The sequence below is a fragment of the Hydra vulgaris genome, chromosome 01, assembly GCF_038396675.1.
Source record: "Hydra vulgaris chromosome 01, alternate assembly HydraT2T_AEP".
NCBI classification, from domain to species: Eukaryota; Metazoa; Cnidaria; class Hydrozoa; order Anthoathecata; family Hydridae; genus Hydra; species Hydra vulgaris.
The window spans coordinates 6,878,215-6,899,535 of record NC_088920.1 but is presented as its reverse complement, the minus strand read 5'-3'; the positions used below and the strand labels follow the sequence as shown (position 1 = coordinate 6,899,535).

At 27.2% G+C, this 21,321-nt stretch overlaps 1 protein-coding gene across 1 annotated transcript in view; it reads right to left on the bottom strand.

The window, feature by feature from the left end:
- Nucleotides 1-21,321, bottom strand: part of LOC136074028 (NACHT, LRR and PYD domains-containing protein 3-like) — a 44,664-nt gene that overhangs the window by 5,634 nt on the left and 17,709 nt on the right. The window contains exons 2-3 of the mRNA XM_065786326.1: nucleotides 13,514-14,569; nucleotides 13,247-13,471 (exon numbers count right to left, since the gene is read on the bottom strand). Coding sequence (XP_065642398.1) covers nucleotides 13,247-13,471; nucleotides 13,514-14,558 — 1,270 coding nt within the window. The 5' untranslated portion in view covers nucleotides 14,559-14,569. The remainder of the gene's footprint in view (nucleotides 1-13,246; nucleotides 13,472-13,513; nucleotides 14,570-21,321) is intronic.

Below are 21,321 nucleotides of genomic sequence, written 5' to 3'. Positions count from 1 at the left end.
TCACACTGTGCTGCTGCGATTGCCAATCGAAACCGTTACTTCCATATTTATCAGCAAAACAATTCTCCAGAAAACAGACGTCTTTTCATTACTGCTAGAAACAACTGTAAAAAGGTTTTGTCTAACGCCAAAACCCGCTATTCTCAGGTCATGAAATCTCGTATCTCATCTCAAAAATTAGGCTCTCGTGACTTCTGGAGAATCTTTAATAATATCAATAATAAGGGCAAATCTATAATTCCACCTCTCTTGTATGGTTCAGACTTTGTCACCTCACCTAAAGACAAAGCCGAACTGTTTGCTAAAAACTTTTCATCAATATCATCTCTTGATTCCACTAATTGCGTTCTACCTGATATTGCCAACAAACAGGTTGATTCATTGCTTGACATTCATATCACTTCAGCATCTGTATCAAAAGCGATTTCCTGTCTAGACTCTTCTACAGCTTGTGGCCCAGACAACATACCTGTTATTGTCTTGCAGAAGTGTTCTCCAGAGCTGTCGTCTATACTCTCAAAACTATTCAACAAGTGCTTATCAGAGTCTTGTTTTCCAGCCTGCTGGAAAGCCGCATCTGTTATCCCTATCTTCAAAAATTCTGGGGAGCGATCTGATTCGTCTAACTACCGTCCCATAAGTGTTCTTCCTATCATAAACAAGGCTTTTGAATCTTTAATTAACAAACACTTAATTTCTCATCTTGAATCTAATAACTTACTTTCTGACCATCAATATGGATTTCGATCTTCTCATTCTACAGCTGATTTGCTAACAGTAATAACTGACAGGTTTTATTGTGCATTAGATGAAGGTGGAGAGGTTAAGGCCATCGCTCTTGACATTTCAAAAGCGTTTGATAAAGTTTGGCATGCTGGTCTTCTCCATAAGCTTTCTTCTTATGGTGTATCCGGCAACATCTTTAAGATCATTGAATCCTTCCTTTTTAATCGCAGCATAAAAGTTGTCCTCGATGGACAACACTCTTCTTCTTATTCTGTAACTTCAGGGGTTCCTCAAGGTTCTATCCTTGGCCCTATACTCTTTTTAATTTACATTAACGATCTTCCAGATATTCTCACATCTAAGGTGGCATTGTTTGCTGATGATACTACCATTTATTCTTGTCGTGATAAGAAACCAACACCCTCTGATTGCTTGGAGGGGGCATTTGAGCTTGAAAAGGATCTCACTTCTGCTACAGCATGGGGCTCACAGTGGCTGGTGAACTTTAATTCAGATAAAACTCAATTTTTTTCAGCCAATCGTTATCGCAATAATTTAGATCTTCCTATATTTATGAACGGTGATGTACTCGATGAGTCACCTACTCTTCATCTTCTAGGATTAACTCTTACTTCCAATCTTTCTTGGAAACCATATATCAAATCGGTTGCAAAATTAGCATCTGCTAAGGTTGCATCTCTTTATCGAGCTCGCCACTTTCTTACTCTGGATTCTATTCTCTACCTCTATAAATCTCAAATCCGGCCTTGTATGGAATACTGTTGCCATATCTGGGGCGGATCTTCTAATGATGCCCTTTCTCTTTTAGACAAGGTGCAAAAACGCATTGTAAACATAGCTGGACCTGCTCTTGCAGCCAACCTTCAACCATTATCACATCGTCGTAATGTTGCTTCTCTTCCTCTTTTCTACAAATACTATAATGGGCACTGCTCGAAAGAGCTAGCGTCTCTTGTGCCATCTACTAAAATTCATTCTCGTGTTACTCGTCATTCAATTAAGTGTCATCCTTTTTCTGTGACTGTTCCTAAGTGCTCCAAAAACGCTTATTCGTCTAGTTTTTTCCCTCGAACATCAGCTCTTTGGAATTCGCTTCCTTCATCTTGCTTTCCTGATTCATATAATTTGCAATCTTTTAAATCGTCCGTCAATCGTTATCTTGCTCTACAATCTTCATCTTTTCTCTTACAGTAACTTCCAACTTTAATTAGTGGCTGCTTGCAGCCTTGTTGGAAGCGAAGTTTTTTTAAAAAAAAAAAAAAAAAAAAAAACCGTTTTTTTAATAATATGCTTAAATAATCTTTGAACAAATATGAAATATTTACAATAACTAAAAATTCCATCACAACTGCTACTTTAAATAAAAGGCGCATTTATCAAATTGACATAAACTTCGAGTGACTATTTTAAAAAGCTAATTATATAATAAAAAAATTGAAAAAAAAGTTTCTGAATTCTTTGAAAAGAAGTGTAACATTTATATAATATTAATTTAATATGTTAATCATCATGTTCGAACATATCTTTTTGAACGTCAAAACCTGCTACAGTTTTTACGCAATTTCCGAAATAGATTTTTATGTGTCAAACAATTAGGTGGATGACATTATACCTTGTTAATCGTTTATTTTGTGAATGTCTGGCATTTTTTTCTTTTATTTTCATTTCTTATGTTATCTTGGGATTGTTCTAAAACGGTGTAAAATATCACTGAATTCTTTTGGTAACACTAATTTTTTGAACTTCTTGAAATAAGTTTAAGACATCACTAATTCATGAGAATATCTCTTTAAGAAAACATTTCTCTAACAAAAGGTTGAGAAAATATAGTATTTTGTTAGACTAATAGATTTTTAGACTAGATTTTGTTTGACTAATAAATTCCGCTATATCTTTTGAACTTTCAAGATTAAATAATCTCACACTGTCATCCATTTTAAAGGCAAATAGGAGGAATTACTAATATATTAAAAAAAAAAATGAACAAAAAAAATATTTTAAAATATAAATAAAAATGTTTTAATTATATGTACAAAAGCATAGGCGTAGAAAGAATTTTTAGGTGTTCGAGACTTCCCGACATGGAGCAAACTCCAAACATTTATATGTTTATACTTATGTCAAATAATGAGGGTTTGCAAAAAATTGCAATGATTGGAGGCTGGGAACAAAAAAGCCCCAAAATTTTCGCCCTCCCTGCCCCAAACGTGAGAGCAACAAGTTGATAAAGTATTTTTGTACTATTCTTAACTAGACTTATATTCATCGATAAATTTTAGATTTCATTTTAAAATATTTTAGCGTTCAAAAATTACGACCATATAATGTTTAAACCCCCCTCAATTTAAGGGGGTTGCAAATTTTTTATGGTAATAATTTTTAAACGCTAATAGATAATACTATGAAACTTAAAATTTATCGATGAATATAAGTCTAGTTAAGAATAGTACAATAAATACTTCATGAACTTGTTCCCCTCACGTTTGGGGCAGGGGGGCGAAAATTTTGCCAATGTACATTATTGCACCACAGGCAATGTAGATTAGAAACTTAAATAAAAACTGTGATTTTGCCTAAATCTTATCTATTCTTGTGAAAATAAATTTGAAATACTTTTTACAAAACTATATTACAAAAAAAAAAAAAAAAATTCAGATGGTGTTAACCTGAATACTTGTAGTCTACTTGCATAATTACCCAGTAAACGCATAAACATCTTTTAAACGTCAAAAGAACGTTAAGACAAAACTTCAGATTTGGTCGATTATCCGTTTAGAACAAAATCCAGATTAACGTTAAGAGAAAACATCCATAAAACATCGATATTCAAACGTATTTTAGACGACTATTATAGGATTATTATTCGAAATCTTGAAATTTATAAAAAAGATATAATTATAAAAGTGATTAAATTTATAAATAAGATATAATTAAAAAAATGAAATTTTTAAATGAGATATAGTTATAAAAGACCTGGTCTTATTTTTTATAACTATTATAATATGTTTATAAACTTTTATACTATACTACTTATAGTTTACTTTTATATTGTAAAACTTTATATAAAGTTATAAACTTTTTTCTATAGTGAGGATTTAGAGAAAAAATGTTCGTGCTCGTTCATGCTTAATAATTAAAAAAAAAAAATGATCAAGCTTTTTGCAGTAGAAATTTTGTAGTAACAATTTCTATCAAATATTTTTTAAATCTAATCTCAGCAGAAAATAAGTTTAATTTAAGATTAAGTCAAAGATTACTAATTAAATTAATAAACTCATAAACATATTTTGGATCACTGTTTTCTCAGGTTTAAGCATCATCAAAAACCTTCGTCTACCGCTTGATTGTCGTACCCCTGTTTTTGTGCAACATCATCTTCCATGTTCGTATTTTGATCGTCTGATTTCGTTACCTGATTTGTAACCGCAAAAAACTAGGGTGAAATAGTTAGCATTTTAGATGTACATTCATAAATCAAAATTGGAATTACACAGAACAACTTTATATATAGAGGATTTTCGAAATGGAAGTTTCCAAAATTTCCTGTACCATCCTTGTTTATTTTTGACAAAAATTAGTAACGTCGCGACATAACATATGCAATGGTTTTTACCAGCTCAGTTCCACCAATTTTCTCTAGCAATGTAATGCAACTAAATTAGGCTAAAATGTATTTAAAATAAAAAAATAAATATTTAATTATTAAACTTCTTGATTATTACAAAGATGAATACCTGTTACACAACCATACTAGCTTTTACAAAATGAATTTTAACTGCTTATAAAACTTATGAAAAAAGTTCTTGCAGCAGGACTTTCATAATAAGAGACCAGCAACTCATTTTTTTTAACAGTGTCAATGTCGCCATCAATAATTTCTAAAACATCGGAGTCCATTGATATGTTGGCATTTAGTACAAAAGATTGTTGCGATAAGAGCTTTTTAACTTCCATGAATTAAAATGGTGCAATCGACATTCGTTTATTATTTATTTCTAAGTCGTTTTGCTTTCAGTTGTTGTAAGGAAGTTAATCTTAAAAACGTTAATCTTAAAGTCTAATCTATTTATTAGGTCAATGAAAAAAAATTTTTAATATGTTTTTCATTTCGTTTTAATTATGCCTATATAAACCGCATGACTTAAGCTGTTATGTTAGTCTTCTGACCAATGGCTATATTACTTTATTATAATATAATAAACGTTTATTAAACGTCGACCAAACATTTAGAATAGCGACTTATACTAGTCAATATTGTAAAACGTATATATAAAAAGTTTGAAACATGCATTTCAAATCAAGAGTCGATTTTCAGTCAATAATAGGTCCGAAATGTTTCATTTATTTTTCGACTGATTTTAACTAAATATTGACCAACTCTGAACAAATCTGTGTTTACTGGGTAAGTTCACTTGGCCACTGTTTTAACCCTAATCTATGCAAGTTTGGTTGTCAAGATAACCTAAGAACACCAAGATTAGTTTGTTTTGGTTACAAAGAAGTACAAAAGAACTAATTTTCTGTCTGATCAATGAAAACTAAAATTTACTTCAGTTATTTTTTGATTAAAGAAGAACAATCTTTGGTAAGGGCATCTAATCAATTGCAAAGGTAAATATACAACATAAGAAAAAATTCATAATATGTTACAAGGAGAGCCAAAATCTGGCTCAACTTTCGACATATCATTTCGCAGTTCTGCAAACAGATTAACAAAAAAAAGACATAAGTTTAAAAGTAAATTTTTGGCCAGGACCTGGCTTGTTTCATTTAGCAGGCAATGGAAGCATAGGCTGACCAAAAGAATATCCAAAATCTTTTGGTTAACCTATAAAAAAGGAAGCAAAACAGCCTACAAAAAGTAGTGCAGAGGGACTGACACACCTTGATTTATTCAAGAATGATTTGCCAAGAATGCTGACGAGGAATGAAGTGATAAATTCAGTAACACAACCCTCAGAAAAAAAACTTAAACTATAGTAACATAAACTAATGAAAGAACTGGTGAAGTCTTAACTCCCAAAGACGTTATTTAAAGGCTAGGACAAATAAAAAAAAATAGAAACACAAAGAAAACAAAAGAAAATAAAACAGAGAGAAATAAAACAGCACCAACTATGATGATAATTTTTAGAAAACATGAAAGTGTGGTAGAATAAAAAAAGCCTAGATCACACAAACAGACTCAGACAAAACGATAAAAATAAAAAAAATCTAAGAATGATTTAAAACAGTTTTGTAAATTAATAAAATCAATTTTATACTCACAAGCAAAACACGCCAGCTAAAGGGATCAAATGAGCATTAAATTATGCAAGAAAAAATATAACAATCATTTATCAATAGAAGTCACATAAATCAACAGTATAAACTTAAATCATAACTCAATAAGAAAAAAATAACAGAAATCAATAAAAGTAAAATAGTTTACAAACAATACATTAAAAAAAATGTTCAGTCAAGTTATTTCTTTGTCTTTTGAAACGATTTATAAACCAATAGAAAGAAAATATATCTAAAAGATGAAATATTATTATATGTGGTAACAATTGTTTTATACAAAGATTTTTAAATGTATAATTGGGCTTACCCCACATTCTAGAGTATTTATCATAAAGTCAGTTTAAAGCAATAGATATATAAAAAAAATGCAGGATCTAAATTTTTTCATAAAAACAAAAATGTAAAATCACCATGGATTACAAACAGTATAAGAAAATCTTCAAAACTCAAACAAAAATTATACATATATTATTTAAAAGTAAAAACAATCGAAAGTAAAATCCTCAACAAAAATTATGCAAATAAATAACAAAGACTTAAAAAAGTAAAAAAAAAAAACACTCTGATGTATTCAAAAAAAAAAACAACAAGTATGCACATTTTAAGGCAATTTACTTGTAACATAAAAACCAAGTCAATTTAACACAAATTAATTCTTCGATTAGATATATGTTTATAATATAATATTATTTTATAAGATAGGTGAAATTTATTTATAGAATTTTTATGTCCTTATAAAAAAAAAAGATCCAATTTTCTGTCTGATCAAACAATTTTTTTTGAGGCCCAAAACTGAATTACTATGATGCCAAAAACATATATAAAAAAGCCAGCAAACAGGCTGTAATTAAAGAGGAAGAAGGTAAAGTTGTGCAAAAAATAAGAAAGCATTGAGAAAATCAATGCTAAAGAAGATGAAATAACAGAGTTTGATTGCAAAAGAACTGCAATATTACTAAAAGATAAAGATTTATTTGTTGTCAAAATTGAGCAGTGTACAAGTACTGGCTGGCCTTGTGCAGATCTGCAAAAAAGAAAAACTATTGTCAAAACATGCCTAAACGAATTTGGAAAAGAAGGTGACAGAATTTAAGAAAAATATTTCCTTCTGCTTTGTTAAAGCAAAAAATTGAGATCATAAATGCGAAAATAAACAGAAAATAAAAAAAAACAGCAGTATGCTGCTGAAAGCCAAACTAAAAAAAATCATTATTGAAAACTTTTTTTTTTAAACTATGCAGAATAACAAAGTAAACAAATTAAAAGTAATATTTTTTTCTGTTCATTTAAATCATTTTCAATGCTGAATACTGGTGAAATCGTTGTTTACAATCTGATACAATAGTTTTAGGGTAAAATGGTTAGTAAAAACATTTTCAACTTCATTGTTATTTTTAGTCACATTAGGAGCAGCACAAAAAAATTGTTATTATTTCCTTGCAGAGTGTGTAATGACATATCTGCAAAGTTACGAGATTATATCACAATATTTTGCAAAATAATGGATTTTTAAAGACAAATGATAAAAATGCCTTATAAGACAATTAGGTGGTACTAAACCTATTATTAAAATGTATTTAAAAAAATGCAAATTAAAAGTTTTATATATAAAAACTAAAATATAAAAATTTTGAAATTATTTGTAAAAAAAAAAGTTTTTTTGTGCCTCGCTTACCCAAATCTAAAATAAACAATTTAAATGTATAGTAGCCACACATCATAGTTACAAAAAAAAAAAAAAAAATTAAAGTAAAGTTTACATATTTACGTATTCTTTTTAAGTACTTCATGTAAGAGTAAAGTTCCAAGACCAATACTCCAGACTTTTAAGACTAAAACCAAGTCTCCAGACCAACATCTCGTAAAAGAACCCATATTTCTTTAGTAAACCATATTCTGTTATTTTTTTGTGTTTGATATAAAATGGGCATTATTAATAGAAAAGACTTTAGGGCTTATTAGTTCTTAGCCTCTAAACCCTTATTTGTTCCCATCCTTGTTTATAAATGTTTCATAACACAACAACATTAAAAGTGCTATTTAAAAGAGATGTGAACAAGATTTAAATGATTAAAACCGTTTTTCATGCGCCATCTTTTGTTTTTTAAAGCAAAATCTATGATTGGATATCATTTATAATAAAAAGCCTAGCACCTACTGCACTCAGCTGAGCTCAGAAATTTTGGTTGAAAATTTTTGTCTATATATGATATTGTAATTTAAAGTAGATCACATGTGCGGCCTAGTGCAGCCTAATGTTATACTGCTTATGTAAAGGTAAGTTTAAACTTAGATAGTGTTAACCTAAATACTTCTTGTCTACTTGCATAATTAAGTTCACCTGACCACTGCCATAACAACTGCGATTTAGCTTAAATCTCACCTTTTTTTCGTAAAAATAAATTTTAAACAATATTTAAAATAATGTATTTACAAAAAGAATATTTAGTATTAACCTGAATATTGGTAGTCTACTTTGCACAATGTTATTGGATAATGGGATAAAAGCTTCTATTTTGATGTATATATTTATTTATATGTGTATAAATAATGGCGCTTCCTTGTATATTTTTATGCATGCATGTATATATACAAGGAGACACAAATATAAAAGCATTTAGATCAGTTATCTGCACTTAATCAGCAATCTGACATGATACTAATTTAGTGGGCTGGAAGGGCTTCTGTACATACATAGAAGTTGATTGAGTGTTTGGTTCTCACAACAATAGGTATTTTTTTATTATTCTTTGTTTTCTTTTTAATTTTAAGAAAAAAATTCTTAAGATGTTCAATACAATAAGACTTAAGCTCACACATATATCTATACTATTAGGCCATTAGCTAAAGTTAAATTTTACTATTTATATTTTATATATATTTTATAATATTTATTGTACACATTACTCTATAATAAAACGTAATAACAATGTAATTACGTAATCGCAAATTGTGCATCGCACTGCTGCTGTTTCCAAAAGATATTAAAAGTTAACTGCGCATTTTGGAAGCTTTCAAAATTATCTTCTAAATAATTTAGTAAATATTGTCTGTCATAATCTAACCCTACTCACATGGATTAACCAATTATGGATTCTTTTACAATGATAGCGTCCAGTAATATAAAGCCTGGTTAACAGCTCTAGAGATGCTGTTGTAAAGCATCTTGTATAGACGGTATGGTGTTTGCTAAACATTAATTTTTTGAAAGTAGATTTATTTAGATTCGATTATACTACTTTAAAAACTAATTTTATATTTTAAACAAATAAAATTCTTGCAAAACTTTGTACATTGTCATTCTCTTTAAAAATAATTGTAACCTATTTTTGCATGCTCTACTTTGTACAATTTTACCCCCTGTATTAATAACCTTTTAAGGCCCTGTAACTTTTTATCAGTTAACTTTTTCCCATATAGTGTTTTTGCACTTTTTGCTTCATTTATATTGAGCTCTGCGTTAGTGTAGAATTTATAAGATTTAAAAAAAAAAAATTTGTTGCTATGGACAGAGCTCCATAGCACAGTGGGACAAAATCTAGTTTTTTGTGCAAAAATTATTTTCGTAGTTTTTTTTATTAATATAATTATATTTATATTATATTTATAAAATACATAAATAAAGTAATAAACACGTAATTATATAATATAAAAAAATATATTAAAAAAATTAGATTTTGGTGAAAAATTCGAAATATTTTTAATGGACAAGACAACTTTTATCAGTGTAAACATCAAAAATACTACTTTTCAACGCATGTATTTGTCATAAAAATAACTTTTTTATATTTATATTTACAGAACTTATATATAATAACAGTAGTAAAAGATTTTGTAGGCATTCTTTGTGTACTAAACATCTTTTTTCTATGTTCAGTATTTCTCATCAACTGATTATTAACCGAAGACCAATCTTATGTTATAACTTTTTTTATTGCAAAAAGTAGCAAAATATTTATGATGCATGGCTATTTACATACATTTAGCATGAGATTTACATAGTCGAATGTTTTGGAGGATATTGGAGGATAGTTTATCTGATAGTATAATACCTAATAGTAAAGGTTATTAGCAAAAAAATATTGAAAACTGTCTGTTTTTGATGCATAAAAACTAATGATTACACTTACGCTAAATTTTTTTTAAAAGTCTGAGCGAAAAAAATATTGTAACTATTGTAACTAAAATAATATATTGTAAAAAATATTGTAAATATTGCAACTAAAATAATATATTTTGAAATGAAAGTCAATAAAGTTAATTTAAAACAATAGTAGCATCACATCACAAGTTGATAAATAAAAAATGCAAAATAGCGTTTTGGAACACATGTCAAATTAACCTGTAAATAACTGCATATAATTACACTTAAATTAATATTTAATGTTTTTTTGTCTAGATATTTCCTTTAATGATCATGTCTTCACCATTATGACAAATTTTCATGGTGCAATGCTGCATTTATTTTTTGGTATTTTGGCACACTCTGTTCCACTGTGCATAGGCATAGAAATTTTAAGAAAATTGTGTTGCTATGGACAGGTGCTAATTTTCATGGACCATGTGTGTGATTTTGAAGGCTTGTCTGAGCCTTAAAATAAATGATTTAACTTCATCAACATGTCTACCAAGTATTATACTTTCATCCTAAATAGCACCAATTGTGTACACTATTGTTAATTGTTTTAAATAAATTAGTCTGATACATCAGAAATTTTTAAGAAAGTTGTTAAAAGATCTTTTTTTATGTTATTTTAGAATTTTTTATTTTAGACATGTGCCATATAGTATCACACTGTAAGTTTGGACTGTAAGAATGTACCTGATAAACAAAATATTGGCATAACAGAGGATGAATGGAAAGAACGTTTTGCCAATCCTGAGCAATCTTTTAAAAACAAAAAGTATTCAAAAGACACCATGCTGTCAAAATATATATTGGAATTAAAAGATGAAAATATTGATGATTTTATACTAAATTGGTCCATCCTTAAAACAGCACTTGCATATAACAATATTTCCAAAAAATGCATACTATGCCTACAAGAAAAATTTGAAGTTATTACACATGCAAACCAAGAATGTTTATTGAACAATAAATTGGAATTGATTTTTAAATGTAGGCACGAAAATAAGTTTCTCCTAAAAAAATATAAAAGCAAGTGAGCTCAAATAATAATTACATTAAACCCGCCTTCATAAAAAATATTATATATATATATATATATATATATATATATATATATATATATATATATATATATATATATATATATATATATATATATATATATATATATATATAGTTAACAGCTAAGGAAACAAACTTGTGGTAAAAAATGACAAAAATAAGGATAGATTATGTTAAAACGCATTAATTTAATAACGGGAATAAATTAAACCACAATACAGCAAATTAAAAGATTTAAAGATTTATAAATTACATTCAGAATGTTTTTAAAAACATTCTGAATGTTTTTATTTTATTTTTTAAAAACGAATGCTTTTATTTTTATTTTTAAACTGTAAAACATGCGCGGAGAGTAGCTACATCGACTATCTTAGAGCCTGATTCGCAACGAAGTGCTGCTACATCGACTGACAAATAGCCAGACTCGCAATGGAGTGAGGGTTCGGTTGACTGTGGGTTTCAAATATGCAACTCATTTTTCACCATCACATCAAGTTATAAAGATATTTGGGTTCAAATCATAAGATTTTGGGGTAAAATTCCTTTTATTGTCCATAGAAATGCCAAACTGAGTTTTAAGAGAAGGGCATTTTTATAAAGATTTTAGAAAACAGAAAAAAATTTAATTTAAATAAAATAATGTGAAAAATACTCTAAAAACAATTTTAACAAAATATTTCTCAGCAGTCATATAAATATTAGTATTTTTATTACAAACAAGTGTTGTTTTAAAAACTTCTGTGAAAGTATGTTTCTTTTGAGATCCAGGTTGATATACTTTTAAATAATTATTTTTTGACCATATTTGACCATAGGGATTTCACCCCAAATGCTAAAGAACCCAAAAATTTCTAAAGATTTTTAGGGGCAAAGACATCAATTCTAAACAATTAATAAATATTAGATTCATAAATATTTAATCATCCTATTTATCTTCATTAAAAGACTTTAAATAATTTTATATCTTTTTAGTACTGAACATAGAAGACAACAAAAAAGCTTCTTTAGATCTATCGGCTTTAGCAGAACAGAATCTATGTTATACTTGTATATGTTATACAAGTCTTACACAATTAATAAACTAAAAACAGTTCCAAGCCCAACAAAAACAAATACTGCACTTAATTTTAGTCATAATTTTAGTTTATTAGATGGTTTTTTCCAGTCCTTAACTTATCATCAAAAAAACACACATTAAGTAAATAGCATCTGTTTGAATTGAAGTTTATAAAACACACTTAATTAAACATAAAAAAATATATACTCTTTAACAATTTCAATAAAATGTATGTTTTATAAACAAATACAAAAAACATTTAGTTACTCTATCAAAAAGTGTTTTGTGTATTAAAAATCTCTCATAAAGTTTAAAGATATTCACTTTTAATGTAAATATACAACTTTTTCAAAGTATTATGTGGATTCATCACAAACTTTTCAAGTCTAGAAAAAAAAATTTAACTATCTTGTTAAAGGGATTTTAAAAGCGCTCCTCATGTCATAAATTTATATTGTAATTTTAAAAATCAAATTTGACAAAAAGTTATTTTGACAAAAAATATGTTATATTTTATAAACAATAAGTCTTAAAAAAGACTCTGCAATCCTTTTTATAATAACAGATATGCTAACAAGTACTTTGTTAATGAAGGTACCTTATTGAAAAGTTGATATTTTAATCATTTGCAAAAAAAGTTTTATCAAAATTCAGTTGATTTTCAACTCTTGCATGAAAGTTAATGAAAGAACTAAATCAATTGTTTCTTAACTTTTGCATGGAAGTCAAGGAAATCAAAAGTCAATGAATGCAAAATTTTAGCTGTTTCTTAACTTTTATAATGAAAAATGAATTGAATTAACATAAATAACATGTTGAAACCTTACCTAATACAAATACACACAAACACAAACACACATATAAAAATAAATATATTGCACTAACAAAATAATTTGTTAAAAATAAGATAAAAATGTCTATATTATTTATATCTTATTGAACCAGTGTGTTTATCTAAAATGACTTACTAAAACTTGAAAACCAAGATTCATTCAGGTTAACAAGAAACTTTAATAAACTGTTTTGGTTTTTATTGGCTAATCCACAAATCATTGATAAGCAACTCTTCAGCCTCTCATTGGCCATAATCTCTTTACTACTTAAACAATTATATGCATATACAGATGCACAAAACTCCATTACAGTCAAATGTGCAAATTGATAATAACAACCAAGATCAGTTTCAATCTTTTCTATAAATCCAAAAAAATTACCTTAATTTTTATAAAAGTCACTATAAAATGCTTGAACTTCTTCTTTGGAAAAAATTATTTTATTTTCAACAAACAATTTATATGCAACTTTGCAAATAATCAAAATATATTTTTTGTTGGAACTATCTTCCATTATCTCATAAACCAATTTATTGTTTTTAATTATGTGTTCTCGTAAAAAATATAAAAAAATATTTCCATACAAATCTGTCATTGTTAAGAAAGATGTTGCATATATTTTGTTTGAATCACTGATAATTTTACTAATGCAAGATAAATAAAACGGAACAGATGCCATTGCTTTTGCAAATGGAGACCTCTTTAAAGTTGCTCTTACAACTTCTTTTTTTTCTTCTTTAACATTATTTTCTACATAATCATTTATTCCATTTTCATTAAACCCCATTATTTGAATGATTAATTTATCACTATGCTCTGTAGATATACTTTGATACCGATCAATTGCATAAACTCTACCAGCAATAACATATTTGTATTTTTGAACTTCTTTTAAAGCATTAACAATAGGATACTTACAAGTTAAACTTGAATTTAATAACTCATTCATATATTTAAATTCATCTAATCCATCAATTATAAACAGTGCAGTATGATTACTAATGTTAATGTCATTAACAATATCTTTGTAGAAAACATTTAGCAATTCATTAATATTAGAAATATTTTGATGTTGATTAAGCATCCTACATTCCAAATAAAACAAAAGTTCAACATTTTTCCAAATTAAACAATTTGACCAATCGAGCAAACATTTTCTAAGCAACCATGTTTTTCCAATACCAGCTATTCCAGATATTAATATTACTGATTCTTCTTTTGTAAATATTTCACTATATGGAATTGGTGTATAATTCATTTGCTTTTCAAGAAAATCTTTTCGTTCAACACTAAAAACAGCATCCATTTGAGCATTTGCTGCATTAACAACACATAGATCAACAAATTTTTGTATCAGATCAACATTTGCAGATGCTTTTGATAATTGTTGAAGTTCACCAATTTTCCCATAATATTTAAGATAATATTTTTTTAGTTCAGCCGACATCCTCAACAAATCTAAATAAAACAAAACAATTTCTAGTAATGTCATGATCATGATTTTGCTAATGTTCATGATCATGACGATGATGATCATTATTACTATAATTTTATGCAAATGTAAAAGATTTATTACATTAAACTTGACATAAAACTCATAAAACTAAAAGTACTATTATTAGTATTTTATTTTATTTTTATATTTTATTTATTATTAGTAATTTCATTACGAATAAAGTTCTGAAATTTCTTAACAAAAAATTCCTGTAATTAATATGAATTAAATTAAATTTTATGAAATTGATTTTTATTGGTAGTTATGAAGATTGAAGATATTTTAAACCAAAATTATATTTTGAGTTAATTTTATCATATTTTACAAACATTTTTATTTGTTATCATTTGCTACTTAAACATAAAGTTGTTGGTTCAAAAACTTTTTAAATATAACTGATTATTAGTTAAAAAAACACTTTTCTTACTGAAATTTCTTGGAAATTTCTTAAAAAAATATTAGAATTTCTTAATAAAAATTTAATAACTTAAGCTAATTGTTAGCAAAATTAAAAAAAAAACGATAAACAACAACTTCAAAAACTTTAACACGAAACTATCAAAGACTATCATAAGATTCATAGGAGAAAATCATAAGGTTCATAGAAGGTAATCATGAGATTAATAGGAGGTTATCATAAGATTTATAGGTTACTATAAGGTTCAGAGGAGGTTATCATAAGATTAATAGGTTACTATAAGGTTCATAGAAGGTAATCATAAGATTAATAGGAGTTTATCATATGATTAATAGGAGGTAATCATAACGTTTATAGGAGGTTATCATAAATTCATAGGAGGTTATCATAAGGTATCAAAGATATTATAAGATTAACCTGACATCAAAAACATCAAAACACAATAAAAGGCCTCAATATTTCCTCAAAAATGTGTTAAGAAACAAATTGAAAAAAAAAAAAAAAAAAATTAAAAGAAGGCTGAAATTAAAAAAAATTAAAAGAAAGCTTATAATTTTATCAAAAAACTTTGATGAAATTATAAGCTTGATAAAAGAGCAACTTCTCCGTTCAACAAAAGAACTATTGTACAAGTTCTCAAGTCAGAGATTACTATGCTAAGATTTTTAACAAAAATCTCTCAAAAAGTTCTCAAGTTAGAGATTTAGAGATGCTAAGATTTTTAACAAAAAAGGATTATAAGCTACTTGTATGAAGTCTTACAAAAATATGTAGAAGATTTGCTTAAAAAGTTTTATGGCTCAAGTGATGTCGAACTTATGCATGAAAAAAAGATTATGTAAGCATTGTAAAGAATATTAATAAACAAAAAACAATAACAAACTCTATTTGTGTAATTTATAGAAACTGAGGAGCCCATTTATTAAAATTTAATGCCAAAAATAATATGTTTGTTATAATAATATAATATGTTTTGTTTAAGGAACCAACAAAATGGTGTTTAATAGTATGACCTTTCCATTTCATTAAAAGATTGCGGTTTAATTCATCTTCACATAAATTTCAGTTTCATAAATTAATGTATAAAATCAAAGTTAAAATCAAACTAAAAAAAATTATGTCTGTTGTATAAAATATTTATAAAAAAATAGCTTTAATGTTTAATTCAAACTCATATTTCATTCGTTTGATTTCATTATGAGGAGCCCATTTGTAAAACGCGTCCAAGTTTGAAAACAACAAAAAACTAAACTACTTTTAGTTGCGCATCAACAGAAATTTTTCTTCGTCCATTTTTAGGACCAAAAATTTTTTAATTGGTTCCATATTTAAATAGATGATAGCACTGTTCCTAAATTTGACCGCCAGGATAAAAGTAGTGTCACTCAAACAAATTATGGTTTAATGTAACACTTAGGACCATAAAAGTTGTTTCTAATTGTTTTTAAAATCAAAATGACCGTGGCACATAGATTTTTTGAATTTTTTAATTGATTTTTTCTATTTTTAACTATTTTTTTAGATTTTAATTTTTTTTTGTATAATTATTTATTTTTTACACAACATGAAAGATTTTATTTAAATCTAATGAAAAAAGTAAGAAAAAAAAATCATTTTGACTATAAAACAGACAAAAAATTCAATATAAATTTTAATATATGACAATTACACTCAATTTCTGGCCATTTTTGAAGTTCATTATTTGCGCCATTTTAAAATATTAATACTTTGCGCCACTTTGTACAAAGTGTTCTGAAAAAAGGTTGATTTTTGAAAGAGTATTTACGCTTTATGTTAATTAAAACTAAGATAAGAAAGATCAAAAAATGTAATAGATCAAAGATTGAGAAAGATATCGTTCTTAAGCTGCTGCAAATTTCTATTTTTTTATTATCTCATATGTATTTTTTAATATTCTTTTCTTATAAATGACTTGTTTTTTACTTGACTATTTTATGTTTTTTATTTTAGTATATATAATACATTATACATATGCTATATATTACATGCAATGCATGATTATCTTTATATAATCCTTAGCTTTATATAAAATGCTATCCTTATTTGATTGAAAAGGAATTTTTAGATATAAAAAATATCTACTTTATATATTTATAATGTCAACTTCATCAGTGTGTCTACAACAAGTTTGTTGGTGTTGTTGGGAGCAATACGGAATAAATTCAAAATCTCTACAATATGTAAACAGCACAGTGAAAGAGTTGATGAAATCATATGTGTTTCATGGATATTCGAAACTAATAAAAGATTTTCCAACAAATATATGTTCAAGTTGTTGTAGAAATCTGAATTTGCTCAAGACTGGAAAAAACCCAAGAAAGGCTTGGGGAGAAAAGATATCCAAGGTAAAGATAATATTTATTTAATTTTTTTTTTTTTATATAAAGTTATGCAATGGAGGTATATTTGTAATACTAATAATTAATCTTAGAATTTTTATTCTGTTTCTATTTTTTTAAATTAAATTTTTATTTATAACAAAGTTTTTTGGAATAGTATTAGTTTTTAAGAATAATGGAACATCAAATTAGTTTAACGAGTTAATTTTGAAATTATATGTTTAAACAAATGCATTAATATTTATATAAATTATATTTTCAAGATTGATTGGACAAAAAAGACTGGGAGGATGAATGTTTAAAATAAATTTGAAAACAGAAACAGAAATCAAAACTAAAAGGATTTTATGTTCTGACTGCATATTTCTCTAGCATTGGAGCAGGGTTACCACATCAGTGTGGGATAGAAACAGCTGTTTCTCATAAGTTTAGCTTTTGATCTTGGTTATCTTTAAGCTGAAAAAGTTGCAACAGGAATACTTAAGAGAAAAATGGAAACTGACAAAATAGCATATGGATCCAACTTTTTTATATCAAAAAGTGGAAAACCACTAACTATAAAGGTTGGTACGACTGAAAATAAAACTGATAGGCGATCTATCAGACAATTATCTGTTTAAATTGTACAAGAATTGCAAACTGTTTTAGAACTCTCACTAAATAAAGCAAAAGATATGATAGCAGTTCTATGAAAAGTTATGGATAAAAGATCATCCATTGAATCAAATATCTTTGAAAAACTAAATGAAATCAAAGAATCCATCTCAAAATTTTATGAATTTGAAAAGGTAATGTATTATATAAGTATTGACTAATTACAAAATACCAAAGAAAAATATTTAAAATAATAATTGTTATTTACATTGAGTTCTTGGGACCAAATGAATCTGTTCTTCGTAGAGATTTTGTATTTGTCCAAGAAACATCAAATTTCATTTTAAACATAATTGAACAGCGGAAAATGGATCCATTTAGTACTTTTGTCTGTATTTCTTTAGACTCAGGGGGTTCATTCTTGAAAGTTATTGTAAATATATTTGATCCTGAAGATAATAATGTAAACTCTGGAAGTTTCTAAACAGTGGAGTTCAAAGATGCCAGATACTTGGAATCACAGAAAATGTTCCAGAATCAAATTATAATTTACAACTTATTCTGGAAAAACTAAACTTGCAGAATGTTCAGCTCAATATAGCCTTTGATTTAAAATGTGCTAATTCAGTATTTGGTTTATCATCTCATGCTGGTTTGAGAGCATGTCTTTGGTACGAGGGGCTCTCAACAACAGAGTCAGGAAAATTGAGATCTCTTGAAAGCCTGGATTATTGGTACTCCAAATATGCTAAGACTGGATTCAATAAGGCCCTTATGAAAGATTGTACGAATGTAATAAATCCCAGAGTTATCTACTTAAAAGAAGATCCTAAAACTTTAATACAGTACTTTGTCGCTCCACCAGAACTACACCTTATGATAGTATTTGATTCATTACTAGGAACTCTTTTATTAGATTTATGGCCTGGTTTTGATGAGTAGTTGAAATTTAAAAATTTTGTTCAAAGAGGTTACCAAAGTCGAGGTTGGGATGGCAGCATCTCAAATGCTATCATTAAAAATCTTAATGAATTAGAGCTTGCCATTAAAAACACTAATTATCATCTAACTCCCTTTGTTGAATGTCTTAAAAACTTCAGATCTGTTAAAGATGCGTGCTTTGGTAACACTTTAGAAACTGGAAATGAAGAATCTATATCCAAGTTAAAGAACTCGTTTATCTCTACACAAGAGCTGGCTTTATTCTTCGGTAAAAAACTAAGTTTGACTTGGAAAATTCATATTACTTTGTGCCATGTAGTTTCATTTGTCAAGTATCATAGATGCGGTTTGAAAGATATGCTGAACAATGTGGTGAATCATTACATGCCAAGTTTAAACCAATCTGGTCTAGATATAAAAGAAGTGAAGGACATTCAGAGCATAGCGATAAACTTTTGGCAGCTGCTAAACATTTTGGAGGAAGTAGAATAACGTAATGTGTGTGTAATAAAACACACACACCTAATGTGTGTGTTTTTTCTTTTTCAATTGAAAAAATAGAACTTTATATTTATTGTTTCACTATATTATTACTTGGTAAAAAAATGACAATTAAAATAATAAAGAAATAAAAGCTGATATTATTTTAAAATTGTGATTTCAGCGCCGAAAAATGATGGTAGACTTATTGCTCCTCCCACTTTTGATGCATAGTTAAATAAGGCAACCAACTATAGTTTATTTTCCTGAAATATCTCTAATGGTTGGTTGCCCCCATTCTTATGCAGACCATAGTAGCCCCTATTTCCGACTACTATTTTAGTCCTTTAAAATAGCCAAGAAAAGTTAAAAAAAGCTATGTACCACGGTCATTTTGATTTTAAAAACAATTGGAAACAACTTCTATGGTCCTAAGTGTTATATTAGAGTGACACAACTTTTATCCTGGTGGTCAAATTGGGGAACAGTGATAGATTTAAATATATAAAACGTGGAAATAGAATTAACTCAATTTTTTTTTTTATGACTTTTGCGCGTTTTGCAGATGAGCTCCTTATATAGTTACATATAGTTTCTATAAATTATACAAAATTAGTTGCAAAAAACTGGCCAGATTTTTAAGTTGTTTTGAAAATATTTCAAAAAACAAAAAACAAAAAAACGCAAAAAAAAATTAATTGGACCGATATGAGACAGTTACAAAAAAATAATGAAACTAGGAAAAGAAAATAACTTTTAATGTGAAAAAACTTAAAGCAAAATAAATTACGTTTAGAACAAACATTTTCGAAACATCTCTCTTTTATAAGTTTTTTTTTAAATTAAGCAACATTTTTTATATCAAGTAACATCTTACGAGTAATTAATAAGCAAACAAATGTTCTTTTATTTATCAAAGAGTATAATATAATTTTTATTTATATACTCAAATCTTATTTTCAGTGCTGGATTAAGAAGGGTTGGGGTTAGAGGGGGCTATAGATCCGGGCCCTGAAATAGTCAAGAAAACCTTTTTTATTAGCCATTTTTATGCTGCTGTGGCATATAAAAAAGGCCTCCAAAATAAAACAAGCCCCCAGCCCCAATAAGTCCAACAAGATTCAAATAAAACCAAGGCTAGTTTTAGTTTTATTTGAGCTTAATTATTTTATAAATAAAAAAGTCAATTCTTTTAATAAATATTTTATGCTTTGCGTAGTTTGAAAAGTTTAACATATTTGAAACAATTCTTCTTAGTAAGATGAACAAATGAATAAATTAAATCATTGAGTTACTGTAGAAATTAATTAACTAGATAGAAATCAACTTAAAAGGTAAGAAACACTTTAGAAAGTGGAACTGCGACACAATACCGCCGATGATGCTTAGTGAGTGGGCTTTTTCATTTTAGTATTTAAAACAAAAAAAAGTATAAAAGTATATAAGTAGAAAAGGGGTCCAACAACAACAACAACAACAACAATTATTTTTCATAAATCATTTTTACAATAGTTTTGATAATAATAAAATAATAATAGTAATAATAATATATTATAATAAATACTACTACTACTACTACTACTACTACTACTACTACTACTACTACTACTACTACTACTACTACTACTACTACTACTACTACTACTACTACTACTACTACTACTACTACTACTACTACTACTACTACTACTACTATTACTACTACTACTACTAATAATAATAATAATAATATATTATTATAATATAAGATAAAAAAATTAATACAAATTATGGTAATAGTAATAATACATATGTTTACAATAATTACAATGAAAAAATAATAATAATAACTAATATTATAATGGTAGTTATAAGCATAAAATTATTTATAATAATAAGTTAATGATTTATTTAAGATGGTGTCACACATACAGAAATCTGA